Raw genomic sequence first — 20,076 nt, 5'->3', positions numbered from 1 at the left:
TAAAACAAATCATTAGAGTAAATGCCTGCAAAATTATTTCATTCAGGAGGACCCTCGAAATGCATTTTGAAAACTACAATTTTCAAACCAAAAATTTAAATGTTTCATTATAGGTCAAAACCACCCTTATCTGCAAGTGAAATATTTCCAAATCTCCCTAATTTTTGACTTTGTGATGCAGGGAGGATCTTTCTTTCAGCTCAAGTTGAAACAGCTTCTTGAACTGCCTGTGAATGCTGAAGGCCATTACTGAAACAAGGGAATCAGGAGTGCCTCCCCTCCTGCTGCCCCTTCCTCAGGAAAAGCTTTTCAGCATCTCCACACATGCATCAAATCTCAGGCTACCAAGATGGGCATCCAGACCCACAGAGGAAGTTTCCCTGCCCAGCCAGAGTGTTTCTTCCTTTAGTTAACGGCCTCAAGGTCTGTTTCAATGTCTGAGAAGTCCTTTGTCCACAAAATAGATTTTTAAAAATTATAATTTCAGCCCAAGCTATTATTTAAATACCAGTTATCCAACTGCAGCTCACAGAAACTTCAAGAGTTAAAAAATAGGCAGAGTGCACAGTGTGTGATCACATCTTCTGAAGAGAGTGACTTGTGGGGTGGTTTGCCAGCCCACCACCAAATCTGCCTCACCACCCCATAGTCAGGGGACTCTGGGCAGCCCATAAGGGACAGTAGAATTTCTGGAGAGGGGCAGAGTCCTCTGCCCCAGCACCAGAGCCCTGCCTGCACCACTGTGAAGGAGGCTGCAAAGGCAAGAAATCCCTCCCTTCCTTTGGACAAACTTCCTGACCCCAAAATCAAAGTCTCAGCATTGTTTCTGCTTTCATTTGGAGGAAAAGAAAATACTTATCTCTAGGTTATCACCAACTCTGTAATAGGATATGGCACAAGTTGAAATATTTGGAGGAAAGATGGTCCTTCCTGAGGCTGGGCAAAAATCCCTGACTAGGGGTTTACTTCACATTTAGCATCTGATGCCAAGGACAAAATTAGGTCCTAAATAGCACTCTGACTTCCTTAAATGATAGCACATGCTGAAACACACAGAATGAATGAAAGATCTTTTGTCCCGTTCCCTCCCAACAAAGCACACCAATCACTTTGTAAAAAGTCATCAAGTCAAAAGAGAAAAGTACAGGTTCAGGAAAGGTCCAGGGGGAAAGAGCACAGCCTTTCCACACTGCCAGCATCATCCAACCACAGGTACTACAGCTGGTGGAGTTCAGGAGGAGCAGGAGCTGCTCCATACCCCAGCACAGGAACACAGGGCAAATATGTCCATGGCTCCAAAGAAAAGCCTGGGTACCAACTGAAAGGTGTATGACACGACCAACAGGGTAGAAAGAACTATAAGAAGAATAACGGGTGGGAAATGTGAGAAGAAAAAATAAAGGCCAAGAGGAAAGACACTAAATTTAATGCCATCAAATTATACAAAAAATACTTATTTTCCAGTTCTACTCACTGCTTCAGCCTCACATGGAGTCAGGCAAAGAGAAGCACTTTAAGAGGGTCTATTTGATAACACTTGGAACATGCTGAATTTAAGGGAAAATATGCTGATAGATTTAGTTTCTTTTGACCTAGATTCAAAGACTCAGCCTTCACACACTGACAGCTGTTAAGAGATAAGCAAGAGCATCTCACTGCTTTTCAAAAAGCATCCTCAATAAAAGTAAATGTCTCTCTTCTCCCTGGGGTGGCAGCAAGTGACTGTGCCAGCACTGCTCCAGTGTCCCAGCACTGCCTCCTGTGGCCCTGCTGGTCGCATGAGGCACTTTATCTGCCTGGTCAAACTTGTACAACAGCATGGTAGTTTACCCAACTTCTGATAAAGCTGTCCCTTGGCACTGGTATCAAAACAAGAGACAAGATGTAGTGAAGACAAGGAGTGCAATGAATGCCAACAGCAAAAAAAAATACCTGCTTTGTCAACAATTTAAAAATAACTCTTCCTAGGAATTGTTATTGAAACTCGGAGTTTTCTCTATGATTGCACATTCAATTAAAGCATCAGTAAAAATATATTTTTTCCATTCTGTGCAAATATTAGTTTCCATGAGTCCTTAAGATTTAGCTGTCATATGGTAGCCAGAAAACAAGATTCACTGAAAGCCACTTTAAAGATTAAAGGATATGCATTTATTACTTTCCCTCATTTGTAGTTAAATAACCTAAATTCTTAAAACATCTTATTATTTCAGTGTGTATGAGATAAACAGCACTAAAATGTTCATCTTTAAATGTATTGTTTTTTTCAAAAGAAGCTTACACAGATGCAATAAACCTCAGACTACATTAAGGAATAAATTAAGAAATATTAACAGACTGGTATAAAGCCAAAGCTTTCAGTGGAATTGAGTGTACACATATGCACATCCTCTTATTTGCTCACCACTCCAAATCAAATTCATTTTTACTAAAACTTCCACATTAGCTAAATACTCTAAACCAGTATTAACTTAGACAGAGGGAGCATAAATCTGGTGCTGCCCATCTCCACACACACAGAACAAACTCTGAGACTCTTTATAAGCAATAAATATTACTAGTAAGGTACAGCAGAGTATCTGTGAGGCCAGTAGGAGTTTGATGCATTTAGATACCACCTGTATCAAAATTATGGTACCTAATGGGAATCCTAATTACAGGAAAGAAAGGCTTATGGAACAGAGTTAATACATTATTTCCAAGGAGGAGCAGGACAACTGTAAAAAATAATAATCCCTATAGGAGATATAATAAATAAAATAATAATCCCTACAGGAGAGAAAATCTGACAATGATCTGACTAAAAACCACTGCAATATACATTTCCTGTAGGCAATCTTTCAGTAAGGATTTGAATCTTGAAACCTTTCAGACAAAAAATTGACTATTTTATTATAAATATGGTAATTTTTTCTAATCTCATCCTGATGGCTGGAGTTTCTGACTGTCTTACCTTCTCTACCACTACCCATAACCATGGTTTTAGCACCAGAGGCACTGAAGAGCATAACACACCTTTGGCACACAAATTTGATTAGTGACTACAGCCCCTTGGACAGGATTGGTTGCAAGATATCTAGGTATTTCATTTCCAAGATAGTTTGAATCAATTATCACAGTCTTATGAAGGTAGCAGGGAAAAAGAAAAATACCCCACGCAATGCAAATGCAATTTTTGGTGGGGAAAAGAAAGGCTTATTAAACTATAACTTAGCATCAAATAAAATCCTGAGAGCAAATTATCAATCCATCCAAGGGGAGCACAAGGGTCAGAGCGAGGTGACTGATGGCTTAACCATTGTCATTTCCAGCATGTCCAGGAGGAGCTGTATCACCATGCAACAGGAGAGGACGCTGCTCACAGGGCATAACTGGGAATGGAACATGCACTTGTCAGGTACATCCTTTCTTTTAAATGAAAATAAAATACAACAGCAGCATGTAAGCTGTCCTAAGGAGTAATGTATATTCTACTGTATAAATTTATTACAGGAAAGTTTTCCACAAACAGCAGCAATTATCAGCTTGGAGTTCATTTTTTGGCCTAGATTGCATTAATCTTCACAATATTATTTCTCCAGACTTGAGCAGGTTCAGGTGGAATTATAAAAAAGTTCTTTCATCTTACCTTCCTGAGAGAGGTGTTTTGAGTTCCTCCATGTTTCTTTTCATTGTGCTATTACTTGGGACTTTTTGCCCTAAATCGAAAGTACTTTTACATGGGGCTACACTCTCCATACATTGTTTGTTTGCTGAGAGTGCAACGTGTAGTGCTTGACCTCAGGAAAATAGATTTTTAGGAAACAATTCAAATTCAATCTTTTCTACTTCCCGCTTTATTGGTTCATCTTTACATCAAAAGTCCTCTTCTGGGGACACGTGAAAAAGAGACAGAGGTAGAAGTATCCAGAAAATACAACTCAACAACTGTAAGCCTGATTTGGATATTAGGCTTAATTACTGTACTTTATTGTTACCTTGGTATTCAGAATATCTGATTTGAAGAAATACAGATTATTTTTTTAAAAAAAGATGTGGGGGCAAGATTGTCTTCTAGATTGTGGTAACTGGTGATTGAAACTTTCATGTTATTTTCTTCTGGCAGTGAAAGATGATGTTTTCAGCCTGCTAAGCATATATCTATCTGTATAGAGCTAGATGAGAAACTTAAGTTTTGATTTCCATTGTATAATTCACAGAAAGGGTTTGGTGGTACAGCCTGTGAAAAATGTGCTGAAGATAATTTATTTGGTCCTGACTGCACATCAGGTAAGTTGCAATTTTCTTTGTTTGGTTAGGGAAAAGAAGGGAGTCAAAACTCTATTCAGACTTTAAGAAATCACAGTAAAATGGGTAGAGAACCCAAAGAGTTCCCAGTAAGAGCTGTTGTTGACCTCAGAGAACACAATGGGGAAAGGAAAGGGAGTCCTTCACTCTATCCTGTGCCAGGAAGATATATAATTCTGTCAAAAAGTGAGGGAAAGAGTGTGGTTAGTTTTGAGGCTTGAGTGATTGATGAATTCACTGATTAGCCATACATCTACCAGAAGCAGAAGTCTGAAGGAGCAATTAAGGCTGTGTACACTTTTTAAAATGTTTATGTATCACAAGTGTATATATGCACATAACATTTTCCGCTTTTGCCTGCTTCTTAATCATCTCTACTATTCTACCTTCCTGAACCTTGCTAAAAATTACACTGAAAAAAACAGAAAAACTGCATGAAAAAAAAAATTAAAACAGTCTTATTCTTAAGTGGTAATAGTTGCTTATCTTAAAGTAAAACTCATTTTCTTCTCTCAAGATCTCCATAATGTTACTTTTAAGGAGTCACAAATGGTGTCAATTTAAATAATCTGTGTTGGACTTTCTACACTAATCCTACACCACTGGCTCAAAAGCACTTGTTCCACCAGTTGTCCACTGGATGCCAGTGTTGATACATAGAAATGCAACTGAGCCAGCATTTTCATGAGAATAGGGTACTTGAATGAATTTAATATCATAAATGTAATTATTTCCCAAGAAGTTACTGGAGGATTCGATTGCATATTAACTTGAGCAATATTTTACATTTCAGTTTTCAGATATTTGAGCTCCTCAAAGTGTTCCAAAATAAATATATTACAAACAATGCTCATTTGTGGCTAACTGTTTTTCAGCAATACCTTAGACACACCTTATGACTATTAATATAGGTAGGAAGTTATCAATTCATTACTGCAGGTGATTTACATGAACACAGGCTATGTTTTTATGAAGATATGCTATATCACTGCAGCTTACACATTAAGTCAGCTTCTAGACTTTTCCAAGTGTAATTTTAAATGGCCTTCTTAAAAAGCATCATTGCCATAATTCAAACAGTTATAACTATAAAGCTTTTGCACTATACTTAAGGCCTCAAAAATTACTTATAGAAGGGTCTCACAGTTGCCTGGACTGTGAATGCACCAAGTTGTGTGCATATCGTCAAAATATAACCAGAAATGAGAGACTATAGGAAGAAAGAAGCCTGACCCCTCTACCATTATTAATTATGATTTTAACTAAATAAATTGTGTTTAGGGAGGAGTAAAAAAAGTCACAAAACTTGTCTCTTCCTGAGGTGCTTGAGAGATACAGAATTGAAGCAAAAACAAACAATAGCTGCACTGTTATTAAAGAGGTCTATGTTACACATTATGTCCAATTTTGGCTTCAGATTGTCAAATTTTACAAGTTCTATAGCAACAAGTCAGCTTGGTGTTTGTGTGTTCTGAAGATTTTCAGACCCCAGGCTCTTAACAGCAGTGAAGCCTATAAATTCAGGCACTCAGGTCAGAGCTTGGTTGGGCCAAATCTGCTGGCTAGGACACTCCTTGCTGTGAGTAACCACTAACAATGCCTTTCTGAACACCATTTGTATTCAGTAAGGCAAATCCATTTCTCCCTATAGTTTGTGACTGCGTTCACGGAGTGTGCAACAGCGGAATTACAGGGGATGGAAGATGCAGCTGCTTGTCTGGATACAAAGGGCTGCGCTGCGATCAGCGTAAGTAGAATTGCCCTATGAGATGTAGGCAACAGCCATGGTACAGGTGGAATTGGTAAGATTGAATTGGTCGCAGGTTAGTCATGCAAAAGCAGCCAAAGATAGACAATCCTCAAAGATCCTCAAAGCCTCTCAGCATGCAGGCACAGCTTAACCTGTCCCCTCTGTCCCTCAGCCATAGCCGAGTGTGAGGCGCTGCGCTGCCCTGCAAACTCCAGGTGCGCTGCCTCAGGTGAGGATAGAAGACAGCTGCAATGCACGTGTCTGCCCAACTTCCACGGGGATGGTACACGATGTGAACGTGAGTAATTTCCGTGTCTGCCCCAGCTCTTTGAATACATCACCATTAGTGTTATAGTTCAGGTATAGAATGTGCTTCTGAGCCACATCTCACCATCTAATTTTTCTTGTGTTCATATCCCAAAGCACAAACTAGATTCCTTCAGGATGGAACGAAATCCTAAAATGGGCTTCAGAAGCCCATCCTTCCAATTGCTAACAAGTTACAGTCCATGCAATCAGACTAAAGCTAGTCAACTCCCTTGAAATACATAATGTGGATACTGGGTCATCAGTGCTTACAAATCCACTGCTGTCATATCCCTCTGATTGGTACAGTTCAGCCTCACAGCTTACTTCCATAAAAATCAGCAACAGCAACCAAGGGCATTATATTTATTGACCATCCATGCATGATGTGGCAGCTCAGTTCCACCAGCAAGCATAAACTCTACAGGCAAGTAAAGTTCATTTTAGCTTTCCTCTTTTTCATGCAACAAAGCTCATAGCATCTCAGCTAGAGGTAAACTCTACCTTAGATATGTCTTTACAGACTCCTCAACTTGCCATTGAAGGCCCAAATTAAATGTTTAAGAGTCCATATTTTATTTTCCCTACTCATTTTATATCTTATGGTACCAGTTCTTCTTTCTAGACCAATTGAAACAAAGAATATTGTTTAATCTGATGCTTGATGCACAATGCAGAAGAAGTTGGCTCAGATCAGTCCCAGTTGAGAGGAATAAAAGGAAAGAAAAGAGGAGAAAACAGTGAGAAGCATCACTTTTTAGGTGTGTCCAGGGCATGCAATCTTCTAGATACAATGTGTGCTTAACCATAACCTAATCTGGACACGAAGGTGTGAGAAGAGGCTCTCCAAGCACTGCTTGATTTTGAAAAAGAGCAAGCAATGCTATTGCCTGAAAAATGTTTTATGGAAATAACCAGTGAGTTTCTAGTGCCATCCTGAAAGTAAAGAATGTGGAAGACTAAAGCACTTTCCTGGAAAGTTTTCCATACAGTTGAACCAATGACATTATATTGTTTAACTACCGGAAAGAAAACAGCAAAGGCCTATTGTATTGAGAAATATTTTCCAACTGATCTAACATGTGCTTGAAGCTTGCACAGACCTCACACCTCCCACCTGACCTTCTCTAGTTAAAATCCACCAGAGAACAAGGAAATAGTTGTGATATTTTAATGAGCACGTTACATGCTTTAATCTGTTTATAACTCAATTTGCCAAGTTAAGAGATCATTTCTGCTCAAAAGCAAACAGCTGGTTGCTACGTTAGCATAAACACATTCCTCCCTTCCATCTCCATGTGGCCACAATACTTCAGACTTGGCTGTTATGAAAAGTTTAGTCTGCCCAGGGTTTGTTTGACATGGAGGTGCTCTGGTAAATCCTTGTCCTCAGATTTAGAGTTGTGGACAACAACTGATTCATTTACTTCACTTCTTTTTTCACAAGCTATCAACCCGTGCTCCAGAAAGGTCTGTGATCCTAACGCTGACTGTGTGTACCTGGGGCCAAACCAGCACAAGTGCACCTGTGGAGAAGGTTACACAGGGGATGGCCAAGTCTGCCTGCCCATAGACCCCTGCCAGGCAGCACATGGGAGCTGCCCTGCACAGTCCAGCATCTGCATCTATGACGGTCCAGGAAAGGTCAGTGTAACTGCTCAAGCAGAAATAATGCTTTCTCTCCAAAAAGAAGCCATGAGAGTATGGAAACAGCTCTCAAAGAAATCAAAGACTACTCCTAACTTTACCATAAGTCCTGCTGTTGACCAGGAGGGAGTCCTTTTTAGCTCCCCTCTGAAAATAAGAGTGGCAATAGTGTTGTTTTTTCTGGGACTTTTTCTGGCTCTGATTTGCCTCCATAAAATGGAGGCATTGAAATAAATCTTCTCCCAGTTAAATTTTGTCTCTCTGACCACAGGGGACTAATAGGACCAGCAGGGTCCTTATTCTGGTACCACATCTACATGTTTAAATTTAGTTTATTAAAGAAAGAAGCAATCTGAGTCTTTGAAAACAATGAACAGCACTTTAAAAAGATTGCATATTATTCATGATGTTGGGAACTGGCTCCAATTTCTGTGCATAAAACTCACACCACCAAAAAAGCAAGACCTCAAAAGGCCTGGTTTGCTTGGACACTCTGAAGAGCCAAAAAGGAATTCCATCATTCAGGGTTGTTTTGCAGTTCATGGTCATGTCTCAGTGAAGTTCACACGGCTAAAAGACAGGCTGGTGTGTACAAATATAAGCTTTATATTTGTGTCTGAGCTCACCAGGTGATTAACTAAGACCCTGTGTTCAAGCCCTAGTTCCAGAGATTATTCTGAAATGCACAGCTAATTTTCTCTCCCCTCTCACATCGTTCTGATTTAGTCCCACTGTGAATGCAAGGAGCATTACACCAACTTTGTACCTGGGAAAGGCTGCAGCATGATGGACCACTGTGAAACAAACAACACCTGCCACAAAAAAGCCAAGTGCTTAACAGTTGCACCGGGACAGATTGCGTGAGTCTTTTTGCTTATGAAAGTTTACCCACAGTTTGTCCCTCTTTTTTGAGTAAATGGGCTGCTAAAACAAATCCTGTGGATGGACACCTCCTGAAGTTATCTTTAATGGCTTCTTTAGCAAGAACAAATCACAAGATTTAATGGGGTTAGGGTCAGTCAACTAACATAGTGTTAGATTTCATCAGGCCATTTGCTAATACCTATGAAGTTTTATTTTTAAAGCACTCAGAGGCCATTCCTACACGAATAAATAAAAGGGACCAAAACCTCTTTTCTCTTCCTCAGGGCAAGCAGCATTGTCTGTCTCACAGCTAAAGTCTCTTCCAAAACAGAGTAATGCCTCTTGGCAGCAGTCCCTGGCACATGCTATCCCTTCAACTGTGCCCGGGCACTGCCGGGGAAAATGTTACTTGGTTTGGGCCAAAACCACACCAAGCAGCATGGTGAAAATTAATCAGCTTTAATTATGGGATAGCACTGGAGCTCTGTCTCTTCTGAGGATACTAATACAGATACAGCCAGGGAATTTGCCCCCCAGGCTGTGAAAGCAACACCAACCCCAGCAGATCCCTTAAAACCTCGAGTCAAGCAGGTGGGAAACTGTAAAACCTCTGGCAGACTTGACTTTTCCTGTACAGAAATATGCTACATGGATATTAGGGAAAGGGCACAAATGCCCCTAAACTTTACAAAGCTCTCTTAAACCACAGAAGTTGGTTTATGTGTTTCTATAGCCCAGTGATGACAGGTGCTGGGTTCAAAAGCTGTGCCTGAAGTAACAGGTTTGGGGGGCTAAGAGTTTGAACATGAAGGACAATACAGGCTATTTCTTGTAAGTTAGGAACTAATTATCACATAGATCTGTAGACAGAAAGTATTCACTCAGGATAATAATCTTATTGCAGAATTTGCAGCTTTCCCTTGTGGGTACTATCAGCATCACTTCTGTGTAAACTACTGTGTTTTTCAAACAAATTTATCTAGAATATCCCCTCGTTCTCTTCTACAGCATAGCATGCTACTCAGACTGCTTACTATAGACTCACACAACACTTAGTATAGAGTACTACCATACTGCACAACATCAGTTGAAATTTGGAAATAAAATTCCAAATCAGGAGCTTTTTTTCCTAATTAGTCACTGTTTCACTGTTGTAGAACAATTTTTGAAAGCTAAGAAAGTTTTGAGAGTTTTAGAATGGGAAAATTAAAAATTATGGGGGATGGAAAAGAGCAATAAAAATTCTCTGCACATCATTCATTTAAGGATACTTAATAGCAACAAAGTACAGAAGAATGGAGTGGGATTGAAATAAAACTTGAGCTAAGGAAAATCCATTTATGAAAGAGGAACCTTAGAGAAAAGCTTTGATTTCTAAATGTGGGCACAATAAATAGATACTGGTAAGTGACAGACTGTATTTTTGGCTGCTTCTCAGATTTTTAAAGCATTTGGGAGGGATTTTTTGGTTGGTTATTTTATGTTTGTTTGTTTTCTAAAAACAAAGCTATAACAGAGGCCACAAAACTGCATTGCTTCCTTTCTAATTTTGTTTTGGTTTGATTCTTTTAAGGATACAGTTGTGCTATTAGCTCTCCCCATATAGACAGTTCTACTTTCTCCAGTACCAAATTATTTGTACAGGAATAAATCTCTCATACAGGCAAAGATGTAAAAAACCCAAACATTTGATTTGTGAATATAGCACAGCAGTATCCTCAAAAATCCCAATTTCCTGTGTCCTATGCTCCCAGGTAGACCTTTCCTGAGTGAGTGAGTGCTGACGCTGTCTATGGTGTTGTTTCAGCACAGTAATCATGTTCAGCCTTGCCCAGAAGCTATGAAGCTCCAACCAGTGCAGAATTATACTGCATATTAGATCATAACTTCTCTGGTTTCCAAGGAGAGCTGCCTTACCACTAGTTAAACTCTTTTTTCCTCTCTTAATACCACTCATTTTTCCTCTAGGTCTTCAATGTAGAAATTTAGTAGCTTCATAAACCAAAATTCTGTTTTAGAGAGTTTTGGTAAAATGGAAACAGAAAGCTGAGCTTCCCTCTTCCAGAGAGATAGAGTTTTTCTTCCCTGAAGCTGAAGTGGTGACAGTTCCCATATTTTCCAATCCTCCTGGTCTTCCCCATGCCCAGCCACAGAAAGTCAGTTCCTTCATGAGAAGGACTGAGGAAACACACAGGTTGAAGGGTTCAATCCCATGCAATAGGTGCTAATCTGTAATTGCTCAATGCTTTCCTTGGCACAAAAATCCAAACTATGTAACTTGGATGCCCATTCAGTTATGAGCAATATTGTTCTCAGAAGAGAAGTTTCAAACTATGCAGGCATTTCTGCAGTTCACTGTGCCCCCAGAAATGATATCCAAAAAAGTTATTATTTTTAACCAACTGCTTCTTTATTAATATGGCAGGGGAAAAAAAGAGGGGAGCTTTATTTTGAAACCTGGATCTGATTTGTACCATACTTCCAGGGTAGTTCCTTTTTTCTACTATGCTATTTCTCAGCTCCTTTGAAGCCTCAGTTGTTTGTTATGTTTAGAAGTGGAAGGGAGCTAGCTACAGCAATTCAGCAATATTTGCCTCACCAGAAAAAACATATCAGCTCCCAAGGAGCAGCTGTTCCTCACCCCCAGCTGTAAACCCTTCATCCAGGCTCCACAGCCATGCTCTCTCTGCTCAAGAGATCCCCTTAAAAAGAAGCAGATTCACCCTCAGAATAGCATCCTAAAAATGTAGGATGCTTTTAGACTGCCATTTTTACCCAGGATGAGTCAAAGCTGTAGACTCTTGGCCTAAATCTCAACACTCCTCTGAGCCTACATGCAGCTCCCCAGATAGCAGGGACTTGTGGAGACTTTCAAATAGTATTGCTCTCACCAGAGGAACAGCTACAGCAGAGACCTTACGTGCGGAAAAGGAGAGGGTCTGGCATCAGCCTGATATCACTGGGGGGTGCTAGTGCCAGGTGTGTTTTTAACAGTCAGCACAGGCAAATGATTAATTATAGAAAGGGCGTTTTTTTTTTGACATGAGATAATCTTCCTTCTCTATTGATGCCATCAGGAAAAAATGTCCAGAGAGATGAATCATTGTGGATAGAGCTTATATGAATATTAAAGATGCTGCAGACTTAGTTGGGAAAGGTACTATTAAATCCAGTGTCTGTCTGTCTGTCCATCTCATGGGCACCATGACCACAGTCTGCTTTAGACATGCAGAGTACTGGGTCAGGCACACATCACCGCCACCTCTCACAGGCTGGAGTCCCCAGGAGACAGACAGAGTGTTACATATGAGATGCTATTTCCAGAACAGAGACAGCAGCAACATATACATCTAAAACAGCACGAGATTTTGTGCTGCAGCAGAAAAAAAGATAAAAGTACAAATTGCCCAAAATGGTAGCATTACTTAAAGGGCAGGGTAACAAACCACCACTTTGCTTTGTTGAAAGGACTGACACCAGTCTGCTTTTTCTACAAAATTCATGCAGCTATTCCAAGGAGTGATGAGCTGCCAGCACCTCCATTAACTTCCATTAATCCTGCCAAATCCCATGTCATTAGTGAGGTCTTCACAAAACAGCCTCCCTGCTGCAAGAATAGCACCCCTTACATTTGTGCTGTGCCTTCTCACCCACAGACAGGCAGGTTCTGTGGATTTCTGGGCTCCAGCAACCACATTTTGGGACCATAAGCTGCACATAGCCTTTATTCAGAGGTCCTACAAAACAGGCACTGCTAACTCCTGGCCCAGCTAACAGGAGTCCACCACATCAGGCAAGCAGCCATCAGGCTGCCCCACACACTGACACACTTCAGAGCAGGCAGAAGCAAAGAATTAACTACAATGCACAGGTGCTCCCTGAAAATGCCTTCAGAGCAGCAGTAGGGAACACCTGGTGCCAGTTTATTGAGAGCCACAGCTAAAATCCCAATCCTTCCCCAGGTGCACGTGCCAGGGGGGCTCCGTGGGGAATGGGTTTGTGTGCTATGGGAACATCATGGAGCGCCTCCAAGAGCTGAATGCGGAAGTGGGAGGACAGTGGCAGGGCAAGCTGACATCCAGCCTCGTGCTCATGGGTGAGTAACCACACACAAGCAGAGCCAGCTTCTTCCCAGGGGCTGGTCCTGCACTGTCTTCCCCCCACACCCCCTGGTACAGGGAAGTGCCAGCCCAGCAGGACACAGCACACATGCCACTCACTGCGGTCCCTCAGACCCTCCACAGCTGCTCTGCTCCTCACACCATGAGTGCAGCCTGCAAGAACTTCCAGACAGAAGTGCTAAACGTGTTTCCACAACCCCTCACACATCATTTGATATCACCATTGGGTTTTGCCCCACAGTGTAACAAGTAGGATGATCCCACTGTTTTGGACAAATGAGATTTGGTCTAGAATGACACACAACACTCCATCAAAAACACTGGCATTCCCAGTTATCTCATGAACTGAACAACCTAACAGCCTTCATCATCTTCTCTATGGCCAAAAATTTGAGCTATGGAAAAACACTGCTAGAATTGAGTTGGATTTTGGACTTAAACTTGTAAATGTGGGGGAAAAAAATCCCTTCGAATACACCTGCAACAACTGTAATTATTTTTTCAGTTCTGATTTTATAACTCTAGAGAAAAAGATAAATGTCAGAAATATTTCATGCCTTCAGCTGCAGAGGTCTCTCATGCTGCTGTCTTGGATACAGAAATAGCCTCTGGGTAGCAATTGAATTCTAATTAATTTTCAGTGCATTGGTTTTGGTTACCAGTCATGTGTTTGCTGATATTTGCAGTACCAGCAGGTTATCAGCAGCGTACTTCTTGCCCCACAGAGACTGCATTGATTTAAAGCAAAAGGCTGTCTTCCTGTAAGGACACATCTCCAAAAGAACTGCTGGGTTTGGGTCCTTGCTCCGGTCTGCATGCCACAGAATCCAGGCTGCCAGAAGCATCCTGAATGTTTTGCCTCATTTTCTGTCAAATATGCACCAGCACCTGGATTTCACATTCCATGTGTCTCTCATCTTTTAATGACTTGGACTTTAGAATCTTAAATTATTATTTGATAATCAGATAGTTTCATTGCTTATTCTCCCCTCACAGCTTTGCACAGTCCCTTTGTCAAATGAGCTCTTCAATAGGAATTTAAATTTTTTTTATTCCCTCTTCTCATAAGAAAATACCTATGAATGGCAGCTGAGCACTCTGGGACCATTTACTGTGCTTGTACCAACAAACAAGGGACTCAAAGGTACAAATGTAAGTAAACAAGAAAAAAGGTTTCACATCAGGGGAATTTGGCTTCTGTAGAAATCTTGTCTGTGGTTTAAGTGTTTTGATTCAGCATATACAGATAATTTGCTCCAGTAGACTTCTCTTCAGATTTAAGTCTAGGGGTCACAGACTGCATTTTTCCCACTTTAAAGAAAAACAAAATAATTTGGTCAGTTAGCATGAAACTGTCACATCTCAAGTAAGTTTTGGATTGTCTTACATGACTACGCTCAAAGTCTTTTCACTCAGTTGAGACAGGGGTTGAAATAAGATCTGAATTGTCAGCAGTGAGACCTCCAGGTCACCTTTTATGTAAGGGGCGGGAAAAATAGTGGCCTTAGCTAAAAAAAAAAAAAAAAAAAAAAAAAAAAAGAAGAGAGAGACTGACATGTAAGTAGCATCTTCCACTGACACCAGGATAGTTCTGGAGGCACCTACTGGGACATCAAGGTACAATGCGAGCTGAACCGAAACCAAGAGTGGTCTCCACTTTTTTCAGACTCCATCACCTTGCTTCAGGGTAAAATGTGTAATTTCAGAATGTAACAACTGAAGAGAACAAAAAAGCATTTATCATGAATTTTTTTTTTTTTTATGAAGCCTGTATTAAAATAAGTCTCTGTTTCTCTGCTTTTCCAGATAAAGGATCTTGTGAAAAATAAACAGAAAGCCCAGTACTTTGTTAAACTCCATATTATAGCAGGTCAACTGAACACCAGTAGCTTGAATAATGCTAATGCAATATATACTTTGACAGGCAAGGCAGGAGAGATATCAAAGGGAGAAAAGGTAAGTGGCCTTTCAGCCTCCCACAGCAAGAATAACGCTCTCTGTTCCCTCCACAAGGAGTAGGAAAACTCTTTCTGCAGGGAGACATCAGGGTGAAGATAACTATTGGATTATGAAAAAACACAGCTGTGGCCCAAAGTTCCCACTAAAACCAGAAAGAAAAAAAAAAGTTACCTTTAGTCACATATCAGCACTGAGTGACCTGGCAGACTAACACAGACTGATCTAAAATGTTTGCTAAATGAAGTTATCTTAAATCTGCAGGTATGATCCACAGAGCTGGGGGGCAGGGGAGGGGCATTAAGAGAGCCCAGGCGAATTAAGAGGTGCAGGGGAAGAGAGAAGCCCAGAGTTTATGCTGGAAATCTGTAAATGCTGCTCACATGGAGCAAGCATTGGCTGAGCTGCAGGTCCCACCTCCCACTGAGCATCAGCAGCCTTGGAATGATGCAGCAAATGGAAGTCTCCAGCAGAGAGAGCACATGACAATTAGCCATGAAAAATACATAGCAAAGTTCACCATTAGCCCAGATTATCCAATGTCAGTAAACATCGGGACAGTCTGATTCCACCATTTAAAAAACTCATTCTCTATGGATGATACACTAGATTTTGTAATCTGGAATTATTGTTCTTGTCCGTTATGTGTGCCTTGATGGATTGGGCCCTTGTGGAGGCTGAAATCATGTTTTGCAGTAGATCAGTGGCATCTGAGCAGAGGTATCTATTTTGTATGCTCAGTGAGTACACACTCCATTTGTACCAGGAAAAGATCCTTGCTGTCTGAGCCCTGTTTGTTTCCTGAAGGCTTCAGTACAGTGCAGAATCAGCAACATTTTGTTGTTTTAAACATACATAGAATATAAGGAAATGGGTTGGAGTCCCGTAAGATTATAGGAGCTGACCTTTGCCGTACAACAATATTTTAAATCATTTCCTGGCAGATTTTTATAACTAGCAGAATATTAGAGCACTTTCGGGTTCACTGAATTCCCCTCAGGACCTGTCTCTGTTTCTCTTCTAAGTTCTGCTGTCCTGAAAGATCCTGAAGGATCACGGTCCTGATCCAAAGGAATTTTTTCCATTGCCTTGGTAAGCATTGGAAGCAATCTTTAGTCTCCCCAGATTTAAATTGCTCAGGTGCTGGCAACAGGAAAGGGTCTTAGAGTACATTCAACCTATATATCACTTTGCTGTCATTTCATAATAAAGAATTCACTATCCACTGCTCGCTTCTTTCAGGATAACCAGTTAAGGATTCAAATCCAAGGAGGAATGGGGAAAGGAAAAATTTTGCAGGGAGATATTATTGCTTCCAATGGAATTTTGCATATTATTGACAAAGCCATGGATAATGTGGAGCCAACATTTGAGAGCAGCAAAGAGGTGAGCCATAAATTATATCCATGCAATGTCAAATTTTCTCTTAAAATAATTTCACATTAAGTGAATGTGAAGGAGGATGACTGACAGAAACTAAACAAACTCTATTGAACCATTGCACATCAGCTCAGAAGCAATATTCAAAGTGAAAGGTAATGGCAGTTTCCACAGAAAGCAGACTTTCACCCTTGTGCCAGGCTGGACCATGGAGGATTTGGATGTTCTCACTGCATCTGAGTGGCTCCTTGGATAATTGGCAGTCATGATCAGTGAATTTCACTGAATGCCGGAATTACATACTAAAAGGAGGGACATCTGTACAGATACCAGGCAAGATTTTATTCAAAGTTTCAATTCCTCCCCCAAAAGGCTAATATTAAAAAAAAAAAACAAAAAACAAAAAAGGGTGATTTTAAATGCTTTGGGGGTTTTTGTGCCCAGTTTATCATACTTGCTTAAAAAGTTCTCTTCCTTATGTTGCATTTTTCAAATATTTTACTCTTCTACCTTTTTTTCATGGGGATGAAGAGATAAAACCCTTTCCCAGTACACACACAGCTATATTTCCTGTGACCACCCAGTATTTCAGGACAATGACAAAATCTAACTATAAGCCAGCATAGCAACAGGAAAAAAGTGCTGTCATCTCAAGTCAATTCCAAACATCATCAGCCCTTCAAATGAAATGTATTCAATCTGTAACAGCTGGAACCCACACAGTAAGTCAAGAAATGTCTCATAAGAACTGGTGTTTATTTCATGTTCCTAACTAAAACAAATCTTACTTTTATCCTATTTCAGAAAACCATAATGTCAGTACTTCAAGCTAATGGAAAGTACAGCCAATTTACATCTTTGATAGAGGTAAGGATCCAGAAAACAAGTATATAAAGCTACTTTCAGATGTTCTTCAACATTAATATGTCATTCCTCTATTATTTTTAAACCAAAATAGAAAACTGGCCTAGCAATGGATTTACAGCAGGACAAGCAGCCTTACACAATTTTTGTTCCAAGTAACAAGGCTCTGAGCAACATGAAAGCTGAGGTTCTGGATTACCTGCTTTCTGAAGAGGTACAGTCTTTTTTTGAGGCAAATCTTTCTCAGACAGTAGATAGATAGGAGATACACACCTGCATTGTGCAGTGTTTATCTAAATTAGCTCCTAGGATCAAGGTTCAAAGCCATCTCTAACAATTAAAGATCAAGACATCACTTAGAGAGGATGAGGATCTGAGGTCTCCCCTCACATGCAGGGATGATGTTCCTCCACACCAGGCCACCAAACCCCTGTTTTTGCCCAGTCATCACAGCCTGGACAGCCACATAGCACAGCCCCAAAACCTCTCCTGAAATGCAGCACCCTTGGTGGGAACAGTCAAAGGAAGCAGCTGCCACAGGGGCCCCACTGGATGGGAGTCACTGCTGATGGGGTCCCAGGAGGTGGATATTGGTGTCCTGTCCCCTGGATACCTCCTGCCTGTCCCAGCACACATGCATGTCATGGAAGGCCCATATCACAATAAAACGTGGTGTAGGGGTGAGGGCATGGAATGCCAGGGTGCCTGCCATGAGCTGAGCACCACCGCTGCCCCAGAGGTTTCTGGTGCATCAGCCAGTGATGCTGTTCTCACCCCTATGTCCAGCCATCAAGCCAGACTGGGTTTCCGAGGCTCATTTTGGGCTAAAATAGCCTCTTTTCTGCACTGGCAGGGTTCCTGGAAGCTGCTGGAGCTGGTCCGATATCACATTGTCTCCAACACTGAGGTGAGCCCAGCTGCTCTGCCAGCCCAGAGCACAAGAGCAGGAGCCACTGTCGGGGGTGTTGTCAGCACTGCAGGCACGGTAGCAGGAAAAGGACTTACTGCCATTGAAATCAAGCTATCTCTGAGCCTATTCTGCTAAAGCCAGTCTTCTGTTTTTCAGAAAGAGTTGGTTTTTTCATCCTCTGAGCAAGCCCCCTGTTTTTCCTGGCAGGAAGTTCATCCCCACCTCAATCTCTGACATGGGGAAGAAAGGAAAGAAAGAAGTAACTGTAGCCTTAATGAAAGGCTCCGTTTATATCATCTGATGTGGTCACTCCCAGCATACAGAGTGGGATCAGAGGGAACATGAGAACCATGTGTACACCTTCCTTCATGGTACCAGCATCACCACAATGGTCTATGGGATGCAAACAGGACTATTTTTTGAGACGAGTATTAACTTTAATAAGAGTGATTGTTACAATCAGAAGAAAAATTAATATTCTTTTGAGCAATCAGGTTGTCACATGCAGGAACCAGCAAGCTCAGTCATGGTTTAATGACATTAGCTTTGTTACACAAGCTGGTTAGTCAATGCAAGGCTGACCACATCGGTAATTTTCTCACCCCGAAGAAAGTCTTTCTTGTGAAATCTGTCTGGATTTGAAAAGAGTAATGATATTACACTTCTCTCACCCAATTTATATTCATTTCAGCTAGAGGTTGCCAGCCTGGTCTCAATAGAGCACATCAGGACCATGGCAAACCAGTTCATTCACTTCAACAGGACCAGCACTGTAAGTCACAGGCCTCACCTGTGAGCAGCTCACTCTGCTTGAGGCAACTTTGCATGCAGGGGGAATAAAAAAAGGGATAAGGGGAGGCATTACCAGAGGAATTTCTTGCTATAATGAGGAAGGAATTTTCAACTTCTCATTCCCACCTACTGTTAGCCTTTATAATATCAAGGATGCAGAGCAAATGATTGGTATGCAAGGACTGTCTACAGGGATTTTGTCCTTATGATTATGCAGTTCAGGAATGATCCTCATTCATGTTCTGCCTTATTTAAAAAAAAAAAATCTATGTAAAGTATTTTAAATCATTCTATTACATATTTTAGTAATTTTAAACACTTATCAGTGCACACAAAAAAATTCTTTCTCTCTCTTTAATTTGATAGTCTCTGATCCTGATGTACCTAGTGAACATAATTTTTAAAGTGTTAATTTGCCAGTACTTGTGCTAAACCAAACTGATCTGTTCGGTTAGATTCCTTCTCTTCTGGAGTAGAGATGCACCTATAAAACTCCTTGTAAGGACAGAGCAGCTGCAGGAGTAAATGCCTAAAGAATATTTTTCTTTCCTCTCTCCTGTGAATTTGGATAGATCCCGGATTCTCTCACTTCCCCCTACCTTTGTCAGAGAGAACACCAAGGCATGCTTAAACCCACTGAAAGCTGTGCCTGAACTCATCAGTAGTTTTTTCATTTTGGCCAGTCTGTTATTCACCAGTTCCACAGGCTGACAGGGCAGATTCATAGAAAAGCTTTAGATACCTCTGTTGAAGACCAATATTCAAGTAAATACACAATATACATGTGCTTCTTGCATAAACAAGCAAAAATTAGGCAGCAAATTTAAAAGTATAAATAGAAAGTAATTTTAAGCATTTTAAATTAAATCATCAGAAACTGAGGAGCTAAAACACTTTATTATTAATAAAAATTTATTGTTTCATAGGGACAAGTTTTGGTGAGTGGAGAAAAAATTGAAGAAACAGATATTGTTGCAAAAAATGGTCGCATTTATACTCTTGAGGGCGTTCTCATCCCACCCACAATTGTTCCAATCCTACCACAGTGGTGTGACGAGACAAGTCAGGTCACAAAGGTAAGAGAATCACAATGAATTTGTATCTCCAACTCTTCCATACAAGGCATTCCAGCTTCCTCCTTACTAACTTTCTCTGATATCAACCATTTGAAAGAGTTATTTTTGGAAATACATCAATGG

At 40.7% G+C, this 20,076-nt stretch overlaps 1 protein-coding gene across 1 annotated transcript in view; it reads left to right on the top strand.

Annotated features, from left to right (window-relative positions):
- STAB2 (stabilin 2) overlaps window positions 1-20,076 on the top strand; it is a 72,962-nt gene that overhangs the window by 3,585 nt on the left and 49,301 nt on the right. The window contains 15 exon segments of the mRNA XM_033058385.1: window positions 3,312-3,397; window positions 4,200-4,269; window positions 5,939-6,034; window positions 6,210-6,335; window positions 7,791-7,987; window positions 8,717-8,850; window positions 12,817-12,950; window positions 14,045-14,127; window positions 14,782-14,931; window positions 16,174-16,317; window positions 17,116-17,178; window positions 17,270-17,389; window positions 18,029-18,082; window positions 18,777-18,857; window positions 19,804-19,953. Of these exon segments, the coding sequence (XP_032914276.1) occupies window positions 3,312-3,397; window positions 4,200-4,269; window positions 5,939-6,034; window positions 6,210-6,335; window positions 7,791-7,987; window positions 8,717-8,850; window positions 12,817-12,950; window positions 14,045-14,127; window positions 14,782-14,931; window positions 16,174-16,317; window positions 17,116-17,178; window positions 17,270-17,389; window positions 18,029-18,082; window positions 18,777-18,857; window positions 19,804-19,953 (1,688 nt within the window).

This window comes from Catharus ustulatus, chromosome 4 (assembly GCF_009819885.2).
Source record: "Catharus ustulatus isolate bCatUst1 chromosome 4, bCatUst1.pri.v2, whole genome shotgun sequence".
Lineage (NCBI taxonomy): Eukaryota > Metazoa > Chordata > Aves > Passeriformes > Turdidae > Catharus > Catharus ustulatus.
The sequence above is the reverse complement of the archived record's forward strand: the minus strand, read 5'-3'. Positions and strand labels throughout refer to the sequence as shown.